This window comes from Myodes glareolus, chromosome 23 (assembly GCF_982192425.1).
Source record: "Myodes glareolus chromosome 23, mMyoGla1.1, whole genome shotgun sequence".
In the NCBI taxonomy this organism is placed as follows: Eukaryota; Metazoa; Chordata; class Mammalia; order Rodentia; family Cricetidae; genus Myodes; species Myodes glareolus.
In genome coordinates this window covers 3,964,737-3,975,934 of record NC_142048.1, presented here as the reverse complement: position 1 = coordinate 3,975,934, position 11,198 = coordinate 3,964,737, and the positions used below count along the sequence as shown (strand labels likewise).

At 57.0% G+C, this 11,198-nt stretch overlaps 2 protein-coding genes across 5 annotated transcripts; one reads left to right on the top strand and one right to left on the bottom strand.

The window, feature by feature from the left end:
* Positions 1–53: 53 nt before the first annotated feature.
* On the top strand, positions 54–2,125 carry Insl3 (insulin like 3). Its single transcript, XM_048427153.3, has 2 exons — positions 54–792; positions 1,681–2,125. Exons 1-2 carry the CDS (start codon positions 603–605, stop codon positions 1,881–1,883), a joined length of 393 nt encoding a protein of 130 aa, XP_048283110.2. The 5' UTR covers positions 54–602; the 3' UTR covers positions 1,884–2,125.
* A 609-nt stretch (positions 2,126–2,734) lies between these two features.
* On the bottom strand, positions 2,735–9,766 carry B3gnt3 (UDP-GlcNAc:betaGal beta-1,3-N-acetylglucosaminyltransferase 3). 4 transcript variants are annotated; one of them, XM_085680423.2, is made up of 4 exons: positions 9,465–9,766; positions 8,712–8,915; positions 3,784–4,357; positions 2,735–3,662 (listed from the first exon to the last, which is right to left on the bottom strand). In XM_085680423.2, exons 3-4 carry the CDS (start codon positions 4,342–4,344, stop codon positions 3,111–3,113), a joined length of 1,113 nt encoding a protein of 370 aa, XP_085536549.1. In that variant the 5' UTR covers positions 4,345–4,357; positions 8,712–8,915; positions 9,465–9,766; the 3' UTR covers positions 2,735–3,110. The 4 variants fall into 4 exon arrangements, with proteins under 4 accessions (XP_085536549.1, XP_048283108.2, XP_048283109.2 ...); XM_048427151.3 differs by lacking the exon at positions 9,465–9,766 and adding an exon at positions 9,146–9,285; XM_048427152.3 differs by lacking the exon at positions 9,465–9,766 and adding an exon at positions 9,146–9,285 and having other exon boundaries at positions 8,753–8,915.
* Positions 9,767–11,198: the final 1,432 nt, after the last annotated feature.

Sequence of the window (11,198 nt, the reverse complement as noted above, 5' to 3'; positions counted from 1 at the left end):
GCCAACTGTGGGGTTCTGAGGGGAGGAACAGCTGGAGGAGAGGCCTTGGCTAGACCCAAGGACACCTTCTCCCCTTCTGCCCAGCTGCGGTCCTTGGCTGACTGGTTCTGGCAAGGGACCGGTAGAGGCCAAGGCCCGAGAAGGGCGGGGCCAGAACTGCGCACCCCAGAACCGTGCCCGCAGTCCCCCACAAGAGCTCCCGTGGTAGGGAAACAGGGGGGAGGGTCGTTAGGGTTCTAGGCTCCCCTCTCCCAGCCTCAGTTTCCCTCCTTGACAAAACCAAATCATAAATACTTCCTCACATCTCCTTCACAGCCCAAACTTCTTCTAATTCATAGTAATTCTCCTGCTTCAGCTTTCCCAGTGCCAGCAAGATACGTGGGCACTACCCTTACAGCAAGAGGGGCATTGGCTTGTTTAAAAATAATGGGAGGTCCTGGCACTTGGGAGAGAGACTTCAGGGTCCCTGGCTGGACACACGGCCCCTGGCCATGAAATAAGAGCCTCGACCTTCTCCGTGCTGTACGCGGTGTTCCCACCAAGGCCCGTGGGCGGCGCGAAGTCACTATAAGGGGCGTCCACGCGAGCCGCCTCCAGCCATCATGTGCACACTGCCGCTGCTGCTGCTGCTGCTGCTGCCGTTCCCGGCTCTGGAGCTCGCACTGCGAGCCCCACAGCCCCACGAGGTGCGCGCCAAACTCTGCGGCCACAACCTGGTGCGAGCACTGGTGCGGGTGTGTGGGAGCCCGCGCTGGTCCCCCGAAGTTACTCAGCCAGTAGACGCCCGCGACCGTGAGTGGGGGGCTGGGCGGGGCGGGGCCGACATGCACAGATAACCGGGAGGGGAAGATCCCTCACGGTGTCGCCCCCATAACAGGGGACTGAAGTTAATTCATTTTTTTTAAATTTAACTGTTCCATTTTTGGAGTTTTCGGGACGGGGGTCTCATATAGTCCAGGCGGGATTCAAACTCACGAAGTACTCGAGGATGACCTTGAACTCCTCACCTTAGGCTTGCCTGCTTGGGTGTGTGGCTTAAGTCATCACCACCTGACTAATTGCTTTTTTTTTTCTTTCTTTCTTTCTTTCTTTTTTTTTTCCGAGACAGGGTTTCTCTGTGGCTTTGGAGCCTGTCCTGGAACTTGTTCTTGTAGACTAGGCTGACCTCGAACTCACAGAGATCCACCTGCCTCTGCCTCCCAAGTGCTGGGATTAAAGGCTGACTAAATGCTTTTTAAAGACAGATGCTCACTACACAACATAAAGTGACCTCGAACTCACAAGAATCTTCTTGCCTTGGCGTTCCCAGCGCAAGAATCACTGGCCTATGGCCCTCCCTGGGGGATTTGAGGAGGACTCCTCCAGCCCCAGAGGAGAGACACCCCTTGGTTCCTGTGCATAGCTCTCAGTGGCTCCTTTCAGACGCTGGGGGTACTCCCCAGTGAGCTACGGGGGATCCCAGTCCTGAAAGCATCTCTAGGGACCCCAGCCTTCCAGGCCCAGAAACTGAGGCTCACAGGAGGTTTATTGGGACACACAGTTGGGAGGTGAGTGTGGGCAGCAGCTGCGAGTACGGAGTGTTCAGCAGGCGCTCTGTATGCGCTCCCTTTTCACTGGACACATAATAAACGCGTGCTGGGTGTCTGGAGTGACTTAAACCGACTCCTGTTCGGACTGCAGGGGAGTTGCTACGGTGGCTGGAGCAGCGGCAGCTCCTGCATGTGCTTGAGGCTGACGCGCAGGACCCCAGGCTCGACCCCGGCCCGCAGCTTCCTCCCCAGGCTCCTCAGCGCCACCGCCGCAGTACGGCCACGAACCCTGCGCACCGCTGCTGTCTCACTGGCTGCACACAGCAAGACCTGGGGCACCTCTGTCCCACCTGAGGGGGTCCTGGACTCAGGCGATGGGTCCTTGATTGCCCCCCACCTCCGTCAGGATGCTCCATACCTCCAGGGCCCGAGTGAATGCAAGAGCCCGGGTTTGCCTCGGAGGAGTACCAGTTATTATTAGATCCCGAAAAAGGAGGGTCACACGTCCTGCCCCAGGAGGAGCCTCCAACACGCCCTGTGTCGTCCCCCACTACCCCTTGTGTCCCCGATAATCTAAATAAAAAAGCAACTTCACACATTTTGTCTGGGAAAAGCCACACGGGGGTGGGGGGCAGCGGTGGGTTGTGGCTGCGCTGCAGTCACACAAAGACCTGAGGTGACACCAGGACACACTGGGGAAACAGGCTTGCTGCATGGGGAAGTTAGGCGGGTTTGCCCCGCCCACCAGCCCACCCCGGGCTGTGTGTGCAGAGTTCGGTGTCCTCCGTTGACTAGGACTCCACTGTTGCAGCAACAACTCACACCGGGAAAACCCACTTTTGGGGAAAACAAAACAAAACAAAACAAGAATGGATGGGGAAGGGGAGCAGGGGACCAAGGGGGACTTGAGAAGTGAAGATGTCACAATGAACGCTCGATTTTGTAGGTTAATAAAATATTAAAGGTAAAAGAGAGCGTATAGCAGATAGCATTAGAACGTGAATAGTGCTTTAAAAAAGATTAAAACGGGGACTGGTGAGAGTAGAGGCGCTTGCCACCAAGCCTGAAGATCTGAGTTCAAGCCCCAGGGGTAGACCCTTTGTCCACCCACGGCGTGGCATACTCAATGAAACAATAATTCTGAATTGATAAAACGAAAAGGGGTCAAGCCCCGTGTTCTGTGCCCCGCACTGTAAAGCATCACCTTCAGCCTTCCACAGACTTTATTTCCCGTCACCCGTCTGTGGGACACAGGACCACTCTTATCCCTATTCCCCGAATCCTTGGGGAACACCACTGCGGCCAAGTCAAAATCCTTCTCGCTCCCCTGCCTCACTTCGTTGGGGACCTGCGGAGGCAGAGGCTCGGGGCAAGGCCGGAACCTGACACCAGGAGCTCCGAGTTGGGCCGTGGCCGCAGCAATTCTCCTTAGTTCACACTTGTTCAACCCAGAGCCTGTCACGGTGAGCAGTACCGAGAGGGTTTTGAAGCTTACCGGCTCCTCAGACCTGCCCTGACACCGCTCGAGGGTGGGGACAGGAACCGGGGCGGGGTGGGGGGAATGCTGACCACCCCAGTGTCTCAGGAGACCGCGCTCTGCTTGCCGCAGGAGAGCTGGGGCTGGCTCAGCGCGTCCCACATCAGCAGCGTCTCGAAGGGCAGGAAGCGATGCACGAGGAGCAGCCCCCGGTAGAAGCAGGGGTCGAAGGAGGACAGGCGGGGACTAGGGGCGTGCACCCCCGCCGTGCGCACCCCGTCGTGCGAAGCGGGCGCCAGGCCCTGCTGCTGCAGACACATGCCCAGGAACACATCGTCGATGGGGAAGATGGGGAGGTCGCGCGCGGCGCGAAACAGCGCGGCCGCGGTGAAGCGCGACAGCAGGAAGCCGCCGCCGCCGCAGTACGGCGGGTAGCTCTCGTCAGCGGTCACCAGCTTGGGCACGAAGTACTTGCTCCAGGGCGAGCGAATAGGGCCCACGTTCTGGATCAGGTGACCCACGAAGAGGTGGCGGTCCGGGTCACGGCCCTGCAGGTAGGTGACCATGTTGTCCGTGTTCGCAAAGACGTCATCGTCCCCATTGAGAACAAAGCTGGCGTCGGGGCAGCGAGTCCGCTGCCACTCCAGGAAGAGGACCTGCGGGTGGAGTGGGGGACACGCGGGCTAGCGGGGTTTCCCAGGCCCCGTCGCTCAGGCCTTCCCCCTTCCCTGCGTGGGCCTCTTGTGCATACTGCAGAACCCCACTTCCTTCGCCCACCTGCTTAAGCGTGAGGTTGAAGAAGGAGTCGTGGAAGTCCCACTGCACGATGTCACCGTACGCCCGCGCCTCCAGCTCCAGCAGCCGGCTGAACTTACGGGCCTCTCGAGGGTCGCGATCGCTGCCCACGAGGAAGAGGCGGCGCAGCGGCGCCCCGTGTACCTGCCGCTCCTGCGCCCACGTGCGGCGCAGCACCTGGCGGCGACCATAGTTGGCGGGTGACGACTTAATGGCGAGCAGCAGGAACACTGGCCGCGCGCACTTGGCGGCCGGCGGCTCCCGCAGCAGCGCAAAGTCGCGGCAGTGTCGGTACAGCAGGAAGTCGCGCACGTGCGCGGGCAGCGCGCTGAAGTCCGGGTGCTCCGCCATCGACAGGTTGGCCAGGCACGGGGCGGAGGCCGCGCGCGGAGGGTTCGGGGCCCACGTGGCGAACTCCTGGGGCTCCGCGGGCCTCTCCAGTGCGGGGCAGCCGGGCGGTGACACGTGAGACAGGAGCAGCAGTGAGATGGAAGCCATGGCCAGGACGAGGATCACGTCGAGGCGCGGCCGGGGCGTCCGCATGGCGTCGGTAGGCCTAGAGCAAGGTCATGGGAGCTGTGTACCCAGGTTGGACAGACACGAACGCTCAGTCCTCCTCGCCCTCCCCCACCAATATTGATTGTCATTGGACTCAGACCAGGTCCTCACGGAGCCTTCATCCCCATTTTGAATGATTCGTGTCCCAGGCATTCTTCATTGCCCCTTCTGTCCCCTGGCACTGCCGGTCCCTGTCCCTTTGTGCATTGGGCCCTGGCCCTGCCCAGCATGAGATGGGCAAGAAGCCAAGGCAGAAAGCATTTGATGTTTGTGGTAAACTCTTGCAAATCCATCAGAACCCCAGCTCACATGGTCTTGATTTCAGGAAACTTTATTCCCCACTGACACAGAGTTGTGTAGCCCAGGCTGTCCTCAAACTGGCTGTGTAGCTGAGGATGGCCTTGAGCTGTCCACCTACCCTTGCGTCCTGAGTGCTGGGTTGACAGACCGCAGGGCTCAGCCTACAAGCCCCTCGCCTGGGAACCCAGAGCACGGTTGTCTTTCATGAGCAGAGAAGACTCACTGCGGGACTTCCTCCTTCACTGAACAGGCCCACACACCCTGGCTTTGTGCCCAGACCTTGGTGCCTGCACATTTAGAGGGGACACCTGCACAAAGCATTTCCAGCAACAAGCCTTTGTTGAATGACTGTTGAACAATGTAGGGTTTGACAAATGTCCTTGAGATTGTAGGTTTCAAGCAACCCCACCTGCTACTGCCTGGACCAGGCTGGCTTCTGGCTCTGTGCCATGGGTTCTGCTGTGTGATTTTGACACAGTGGTTTGACCTCTCTGAACCTCCAAGTCAAACAAGATGGACCCCAGAAAAAGTGCCATAGGCCTCAGGACTGTAACCTGCGCGACTGCTATTGATTTGCACAGGGAGGTTTTGTTAGCTGCCATTCCGCTGATCTTGAGGGACAGGTTCCTGCACAGCAGCCAGACCCTGCCCTAGGACTCCTGTGGGTTTGAAGTCCGTCATTAGTTCATTCATTCATTCGCCTAATGGATACACATGGGGCTCTCAGGCTTCTCCTGAAATTTGAGCAGCTTCAGTCAGAGTCAGGAAAGAGATTCCTCCTGCCCAGGATAAACTTCCATCAGCGCCTAAGCTAGACCTCGGTTAACATGAACGAGATCTTCAGATTTTTGCCAAGCCACCCAAACTCCTGTTAAAAACTCAAACATGCCAGGAGTGCATGGTGGTGCACACCTTTAATCCTAGCACTAGAGAGGCAGGGGCAGGAGGATCTCCATGAGTTCAAGGTGAGCCTGGTCTACATGATGACTTCCAGGACAGCCCGGAAGCCTGATACACCTCAATCCTGGACAAGACCCTGACATCCAGGGTCCCACAGAGAGAAGGCAGCGACCTAGTAAATGGGACTGAGACATCGAGGCTGAGGCTTTGAAAGATGCACAAGAGTTCAACAGGGCAGACCACAGACAAACCACAAAGGGACACAACCTGGTTCAGTCTCAGAGTCCCTGACAGCAGCAAAGTGTGGTGATCCTACTGCCTGAATGTGGGGTCCCGCAGAGCCAAGGGTTGGGGCAGCAGGGACACTGAGCTGAGGGCACAGGATGATGTGGGGTCACACAGAGGTGAGGCAGACACAGCCCAGAGGACACAGAGGGAGGTGAGGGTGACAGAGCTTGGCTGGGCCCTCCTTTAGGGTGAGGAAAAAAGTTGGGGGTGGGAGAGAGTGATTTAGCAGCTCTGTGTGAGTGCACTGGGAACAGAACCAGGGTCACCTGTCACCCCCAAAGGCCCTGAGGACACATCTGCATTGACAGCAGCTCACAGTGTAGCCCAGGCTAGCCTTGAACTTACAGAGAGATCCTCCCACCCTGGCCTGAGGTTAAACCTGTGAGGAGAGAGAGTGGCTTGGAGAGAACTCAGCGGGCAAAGGGGCTTGTCACCAAATCTGAGGACCTAGAAGGAAACCGACCTGCACGTGGAGGGGTGGGAGGGGGGCGGGCGGGCTCAAGGCAAGGGAGCCTTGAGGTGGCATCTGGGGCTTGAAGGACCCTGTGGGACACAAACCCCAGTAAGGGATCTGGGTGCCTGGGTGAAGCACTGTGCGCGCATGCTGTTGCCCACCACCAGCAAGGCGCTGAAGTGGGACAGAGTATCAGAAGCCTGAGGTCACAGAAAGTCGCAGGAATTCCGGCGGTTCTGGTCCCTTTCTTCCCCTCGCAGCAGAGTTACTTATTTCACTGGTCAGGGCCCAGGAGCCTCTCCCAGGGGTGACTGTGGGGACTCCCGAGTCCGAAACACCCTCCGTCCCCAGGCCTGGAGCCCAGAGCAGTGTTGAGTTCTGTTCCCACCAACAGAGGTGAGGGGTGGGGGTGGGGGCACTGAGGAACCAGCGTTCCCTGTAGTGACTGCCGCATCTATGCGGAAATTGAAACAGAAACAGCATCAAGTAGCAGCAGGAGAGGAGGGGCCAGAGAGGCCAGGAGGGAAAAGAAGGAGCAGGCTGCAGAGAACGCCTAGGATCCCCCAGTGAGGGGCTGGGGCCCCTGCCTAGGATCCCCAGTGAGGGGCTGGGGCGGGGCTTAGGGGTGGGACCCCTCAGTAGCATTTGCTACTGAGGCACAGGATTCACTCTCTGCCCTTCCCCTACTGCATTGGAGGAGCAAACCTTTAATCTCAGCACCTTCAGTCCTAGGGGGAGGCAGAGATAGGTGGATTTCAAGGCCAGCCTGGTCCACAGAGCGAGTGCCAGGACAGCCAGGGCTACACAGAGAAGCCTATGAGTGTAGCATGAATAATAAAAACCCAGAGACAGATATTGGGGTTCAAGTTGAAAATCAGACAAGCAAAGCATCAGCCAATAGAGAGCTCAGACAACACAGGGCGATCAATCTGTAGATGTGACTGTAGACCGCAGTGCTCCCCACCAAACCTCAGAGTGCCCCTGAGACTGCACTGAACTCCGGCCTCAGGTTCCAATTAGTGCTGGGGTCAAAGGAGTGTCTTTTCAAGTACTGGAATCAAAGATGTGAACTGTTTCTCTCCTTACCCTGACACTCTCTGGTAGTCAAGGGTGCCCTTGAGTCCAGGAATTCTAGCGGCTTAGCTCTGCACTCTAATCTTTAGGCAAACTATTTTTACTAAAGCCCAAATAAAATATCACTATGTCACTATGTATGAGGCCGTGGAGCTGCAGAGGGTGACACACGGAGGATCTGAGAACTTCTTTGGGATGAATGTCTGGACCTCTGCGGATACTCTCAGAAAGCTCTTGGATATGCTCCCACAGACTGCGGGCTGTAGAGTACGTTGGAGCTTCGGGAAGGCCCCCATCTGGGTCCAGTGGTCAGCCTGGGTTTCCAGCTGACAGACATTTGCCCGCGGCCACCCCGCACCAGGCTGGGCAGGGCGGGCTGTACCAGCCCTGACCCCAGTGAGGTTCCTCTCGGGATTGTACCAATTTGCCTTCCCTTAACGTTGGTAAGCTTCTCTTTACAAGGAGCGGGGTCTAACTTTTATAAACAAAAAGAGAATTTCTATAAAGATAAAGCTATGGAAAGCCTCGCCCCAGGTCCACATGATGACCAGGTTGCCCCAGCGCTGCACGTCGCATCCCAGCTTCCGCGAGCCACCCGCATGATTCACGGAAGGGCGCTGCTTCCCTCTTCCGGGCCAGGGAAGGAAATGAGCCAGGATCCCAGACCATCAGTCCAGACGGGGAAACTGAGGCTGGGGAGGAGAGGGATCCTCGCCCCTTTCAGGAAGCAGGGCTCGGCCTCACAGCAGCCTCACAGCTCCCATCTGGGGTCCCATGTAGGGTCTCCCTGAGTCCCCACCCCTCCAGGTGGGTCCCATCCAGGCGATAGACTTCCTCCGGTGACATTTACATCAGGATTACAATAATCACTTTGATTTTCTCAGAGATAAATGTCACAGACAAAAGAGCCAAGTAATCAAGAGTCAAGCAAATACATGGGCCGAGCTCAGAGGGGGTCGGTCACCACTGGAATCGACCGAGTTAGTTTCCCGCCAGAGGAGGCACTGAGCTGGACTCCCAGCCGAGAGTGGGGCCTGTGAAACTCCGGACTTATGGACACAGAGTAGTCCCCGGAGGCCCCCCAGGGTCCGCACAGCCTAAGCCCTGAGGCGGGAAGTACCACTCCTGAGCGAGGGGATCCGCCCTGGGCCTGGCTGCACAAACACTGGAGCCAGGTGGAGACCAACTAGTGTCTTCCTGCAGCCACACCTTCCTCTCCTGACAACAACAGGTCAAGGTGAAGAAGTGAAACTGGGGGTCCAGAAAGGAAGGTTGAACGTTCAAAGCCAGTCTCAGAAAGGAAAGGAATAAAGGAAGAGAAAAGAAGGTAAATTACCCTCAAAGCCTCCGAAGCTTGGCTAGCACGAACTCTCTTACTTTAACTATGGTGATAGACGACTACCCACTTAGTGGCCACCGCGCATCGCAGATCACCTTCACCGCAAGCTTCATGCCAATAGGGGGAAACTGAGGCTTGGAGATCTAAGGCTCCTCATCCGAGCTTCCCCGGTGTCGGCGTGAGGACAAAGATTCCGAACACCTGGAAACATCACAAACACAAACGGGAAACCGAGTCAGGGTCAGAGCCGCTGGGCTATGCGGACACGAATTGGCGAGAAGCGCTGGCTCCTGACCCTGGAATATGGCTCATCCCCGGGGCCCCTGGGCCGGAGCGGTCAGTAGCTCGCGGTCAAGGGCGCGCAGAAAGTCTTGTCGGGGCCGCCGGAGACCCCAATCCCCCGCGGCCCCCAGGACTCCCGCCGCACTCACCGTGGGAGCCAGCTCGGGACAGCCCGGGGAGGAAGAATGGTTTTCACCTGACCGACCGCCCCGCCCTGGCTCTTGGCTTCTCTCCTCCTTCCGCCTCCTTCCCGCCCTCCGTGTGGGCTCCTTTCTCCAGTCTCACCAGCTGCCTACTGACCAAGGGGGAAGTTCCCCTCGCGCCGTTTCCGCGGCCCCCTCCGGACTCCTTGACCCTCCCCTCCCGGTCCTGTACTCCGCGGTGACCTTTCCCGTCCTCATCCATCCTCCCACCGGTTCTGTGGTACCGCTCCTCCTTCGCTTAGGGCCTCCCTTTCCCTTCACTCACCCCACTGTGAGGGAGCAAGGGCTCCCCAGCGCTGCGCTGTAAAAGTCACATCTGGCTTGCACTCTCCATCTGCAGCCCCCATCCACAGCTCAGCCACCGCTGCATGAAGACATTCCACTGGAAAGAGAGACCCCAGAACCCTAAAACCTGTTGATAGGCCCTCTGACTCTTTTTTTCCCCCCTCGAGACAGGGTTTCTCTGTAGCTTTGGAGCCTGTCCTGAAACTAGTTCTTGCAGACCAGGCTGACCTTGAACTCGGCAGAGATCTGCCTGCACCTCCCTAGTGCTGGGATTAAAGGAGTGCGCCAGTATGGCCCGGCCCCCTCTGACTCTTAAATACTAGAATCATGTAACCTATTCCCCTCCTCCGGAGTTACCCACAAAACCTGTAGGTCCTAACTCTTTTTTTTTTTAAAAAAAAAAAAAAAAACGATTTATTTATTTATTATGTATACAACATTCTGCCTGCATATATGCCCGCATGCCAGAAGAGGGTGCCGGATCTCATTACAGACGGTTGTGAGCCACCATTTGGTTGCTGGGAATTGAACTCAGGACCTCTGGAAGAGCAGTCAGTGCTCTTAACCTCTGAGCCATCTCTCCAGCCCCAGGTCCTAACTCTTGAGTTTGGGGTCCTAGGAGCCTGCTGAGGGAGAGGAATTAAGTCCATAAACTTAAAACCTGAATCCTCCTGGACCAGTATGCAGAAGACAGTTACAGCATCAAGGGTCGCATGACACAGTGACCCCTCCCTGAGTGGAGGGAATAAAGCCTCGTAAGGAGACATGTTGCTGAGTGACAGCAGCCAACATAGATGTTCCAACTGTGTGTAAAGGGCTCACAAGAAATTCACAGGCGGGGAAATCCACAGACAAGGAGCTGATCAGGGGCTGCCAGGGGGTGGTTTTGGTGGGGAAGTAATGCTCTAGAAATACACGAGGTGGAGCTGCCAGGGGCCAGCAGTGCCAAGCGCTGCTGCACCATTGCCCTGGGAAAGGTTTATTTTCTGCCCTTCAGTTCCATGCACTTGAGAACCCGTCCCCTGGCACCTGACGGAATGCCAGTGGCTCAGCCACCCACTCCCTTTCAAATGGTCACTCTCTGCATAGTTGAGGTTTTGGAATCACTCAGGTGCAAGTGACCACGACACCATAAACAGGTAATGACGCCCCACCCAGGGCCCTGCCCTGCTCCCTAGACGCACCCTCCTAAGATAAGTACCTGTCTCCCCAGGGCTCTGGGAGGCCGGGTGAAGGAAGTCAGGTCTGAGAAAAAGGCCTCTTGTGTTTTTAAAGGTGCCCTACCTTCCTGTACCCCAAGGAAAGCAAATTCAAGCTACCAGGAGGTGCCGTGTTCTCAGCACTTATCAGATGGGCAGGGAGGCAAGGGCAGATCAACCATATGCTGGGATGCTGACGGTAACTGCCACGTAGCACCTGCAGAGGTCGAAAACAGGGACCAGCCACCAATCTACATGCACACGTGAGAAGGGAGAACAGACCAGTCTTGTGGCACCTGCTGGATCCCACTTTCCAGGGGCAGGGGAGGAGGTGCAACAAACAGACTTCTGAGGTATGAACAGTTTACAGGACAGAACTCAGAAACCCAGACCCTCTCAGCAGACAACAATGGGAAGGGAAGGTCAGAGAACCAAAGGGTTTCAGACCAAAGCCTACCTTTTCTTGTTTATAACACTAGGTGGAGGCCACTTGTTTGTTCCTGGCTGCCCAGACC

Coding starts and splice junctions, on each gene's coding strand:
- B3gnt3 (XM_085680423.2), bottom strand. CDS start 4,344: ATGCGGACGCCCCGGCCGCGCCTCGACGTGATCCTCGTCCTGGCCATG. Junction 3,663..3,783: donor TCAACCTCACGCTTAAGCAG/GTGGGCGAAGGA, acceptor CTCCACCCGCAG/GTCCTCTTCCTGGAGTGGCA.
- Insl3 (XM_048427153.3), top strand. CDS start 603: ATGTGCACACTGCCGCTGCTGCTGCTGCTGCTGCTGCCGTTCCCGGCT. Junction 793..1,680: donor GCCAGTAGACGCCCGCGACC/GTGAGTGGGGGG, acceptor TTCGGACTGCAG/GGGAGTTGCTACGGTGGCTG.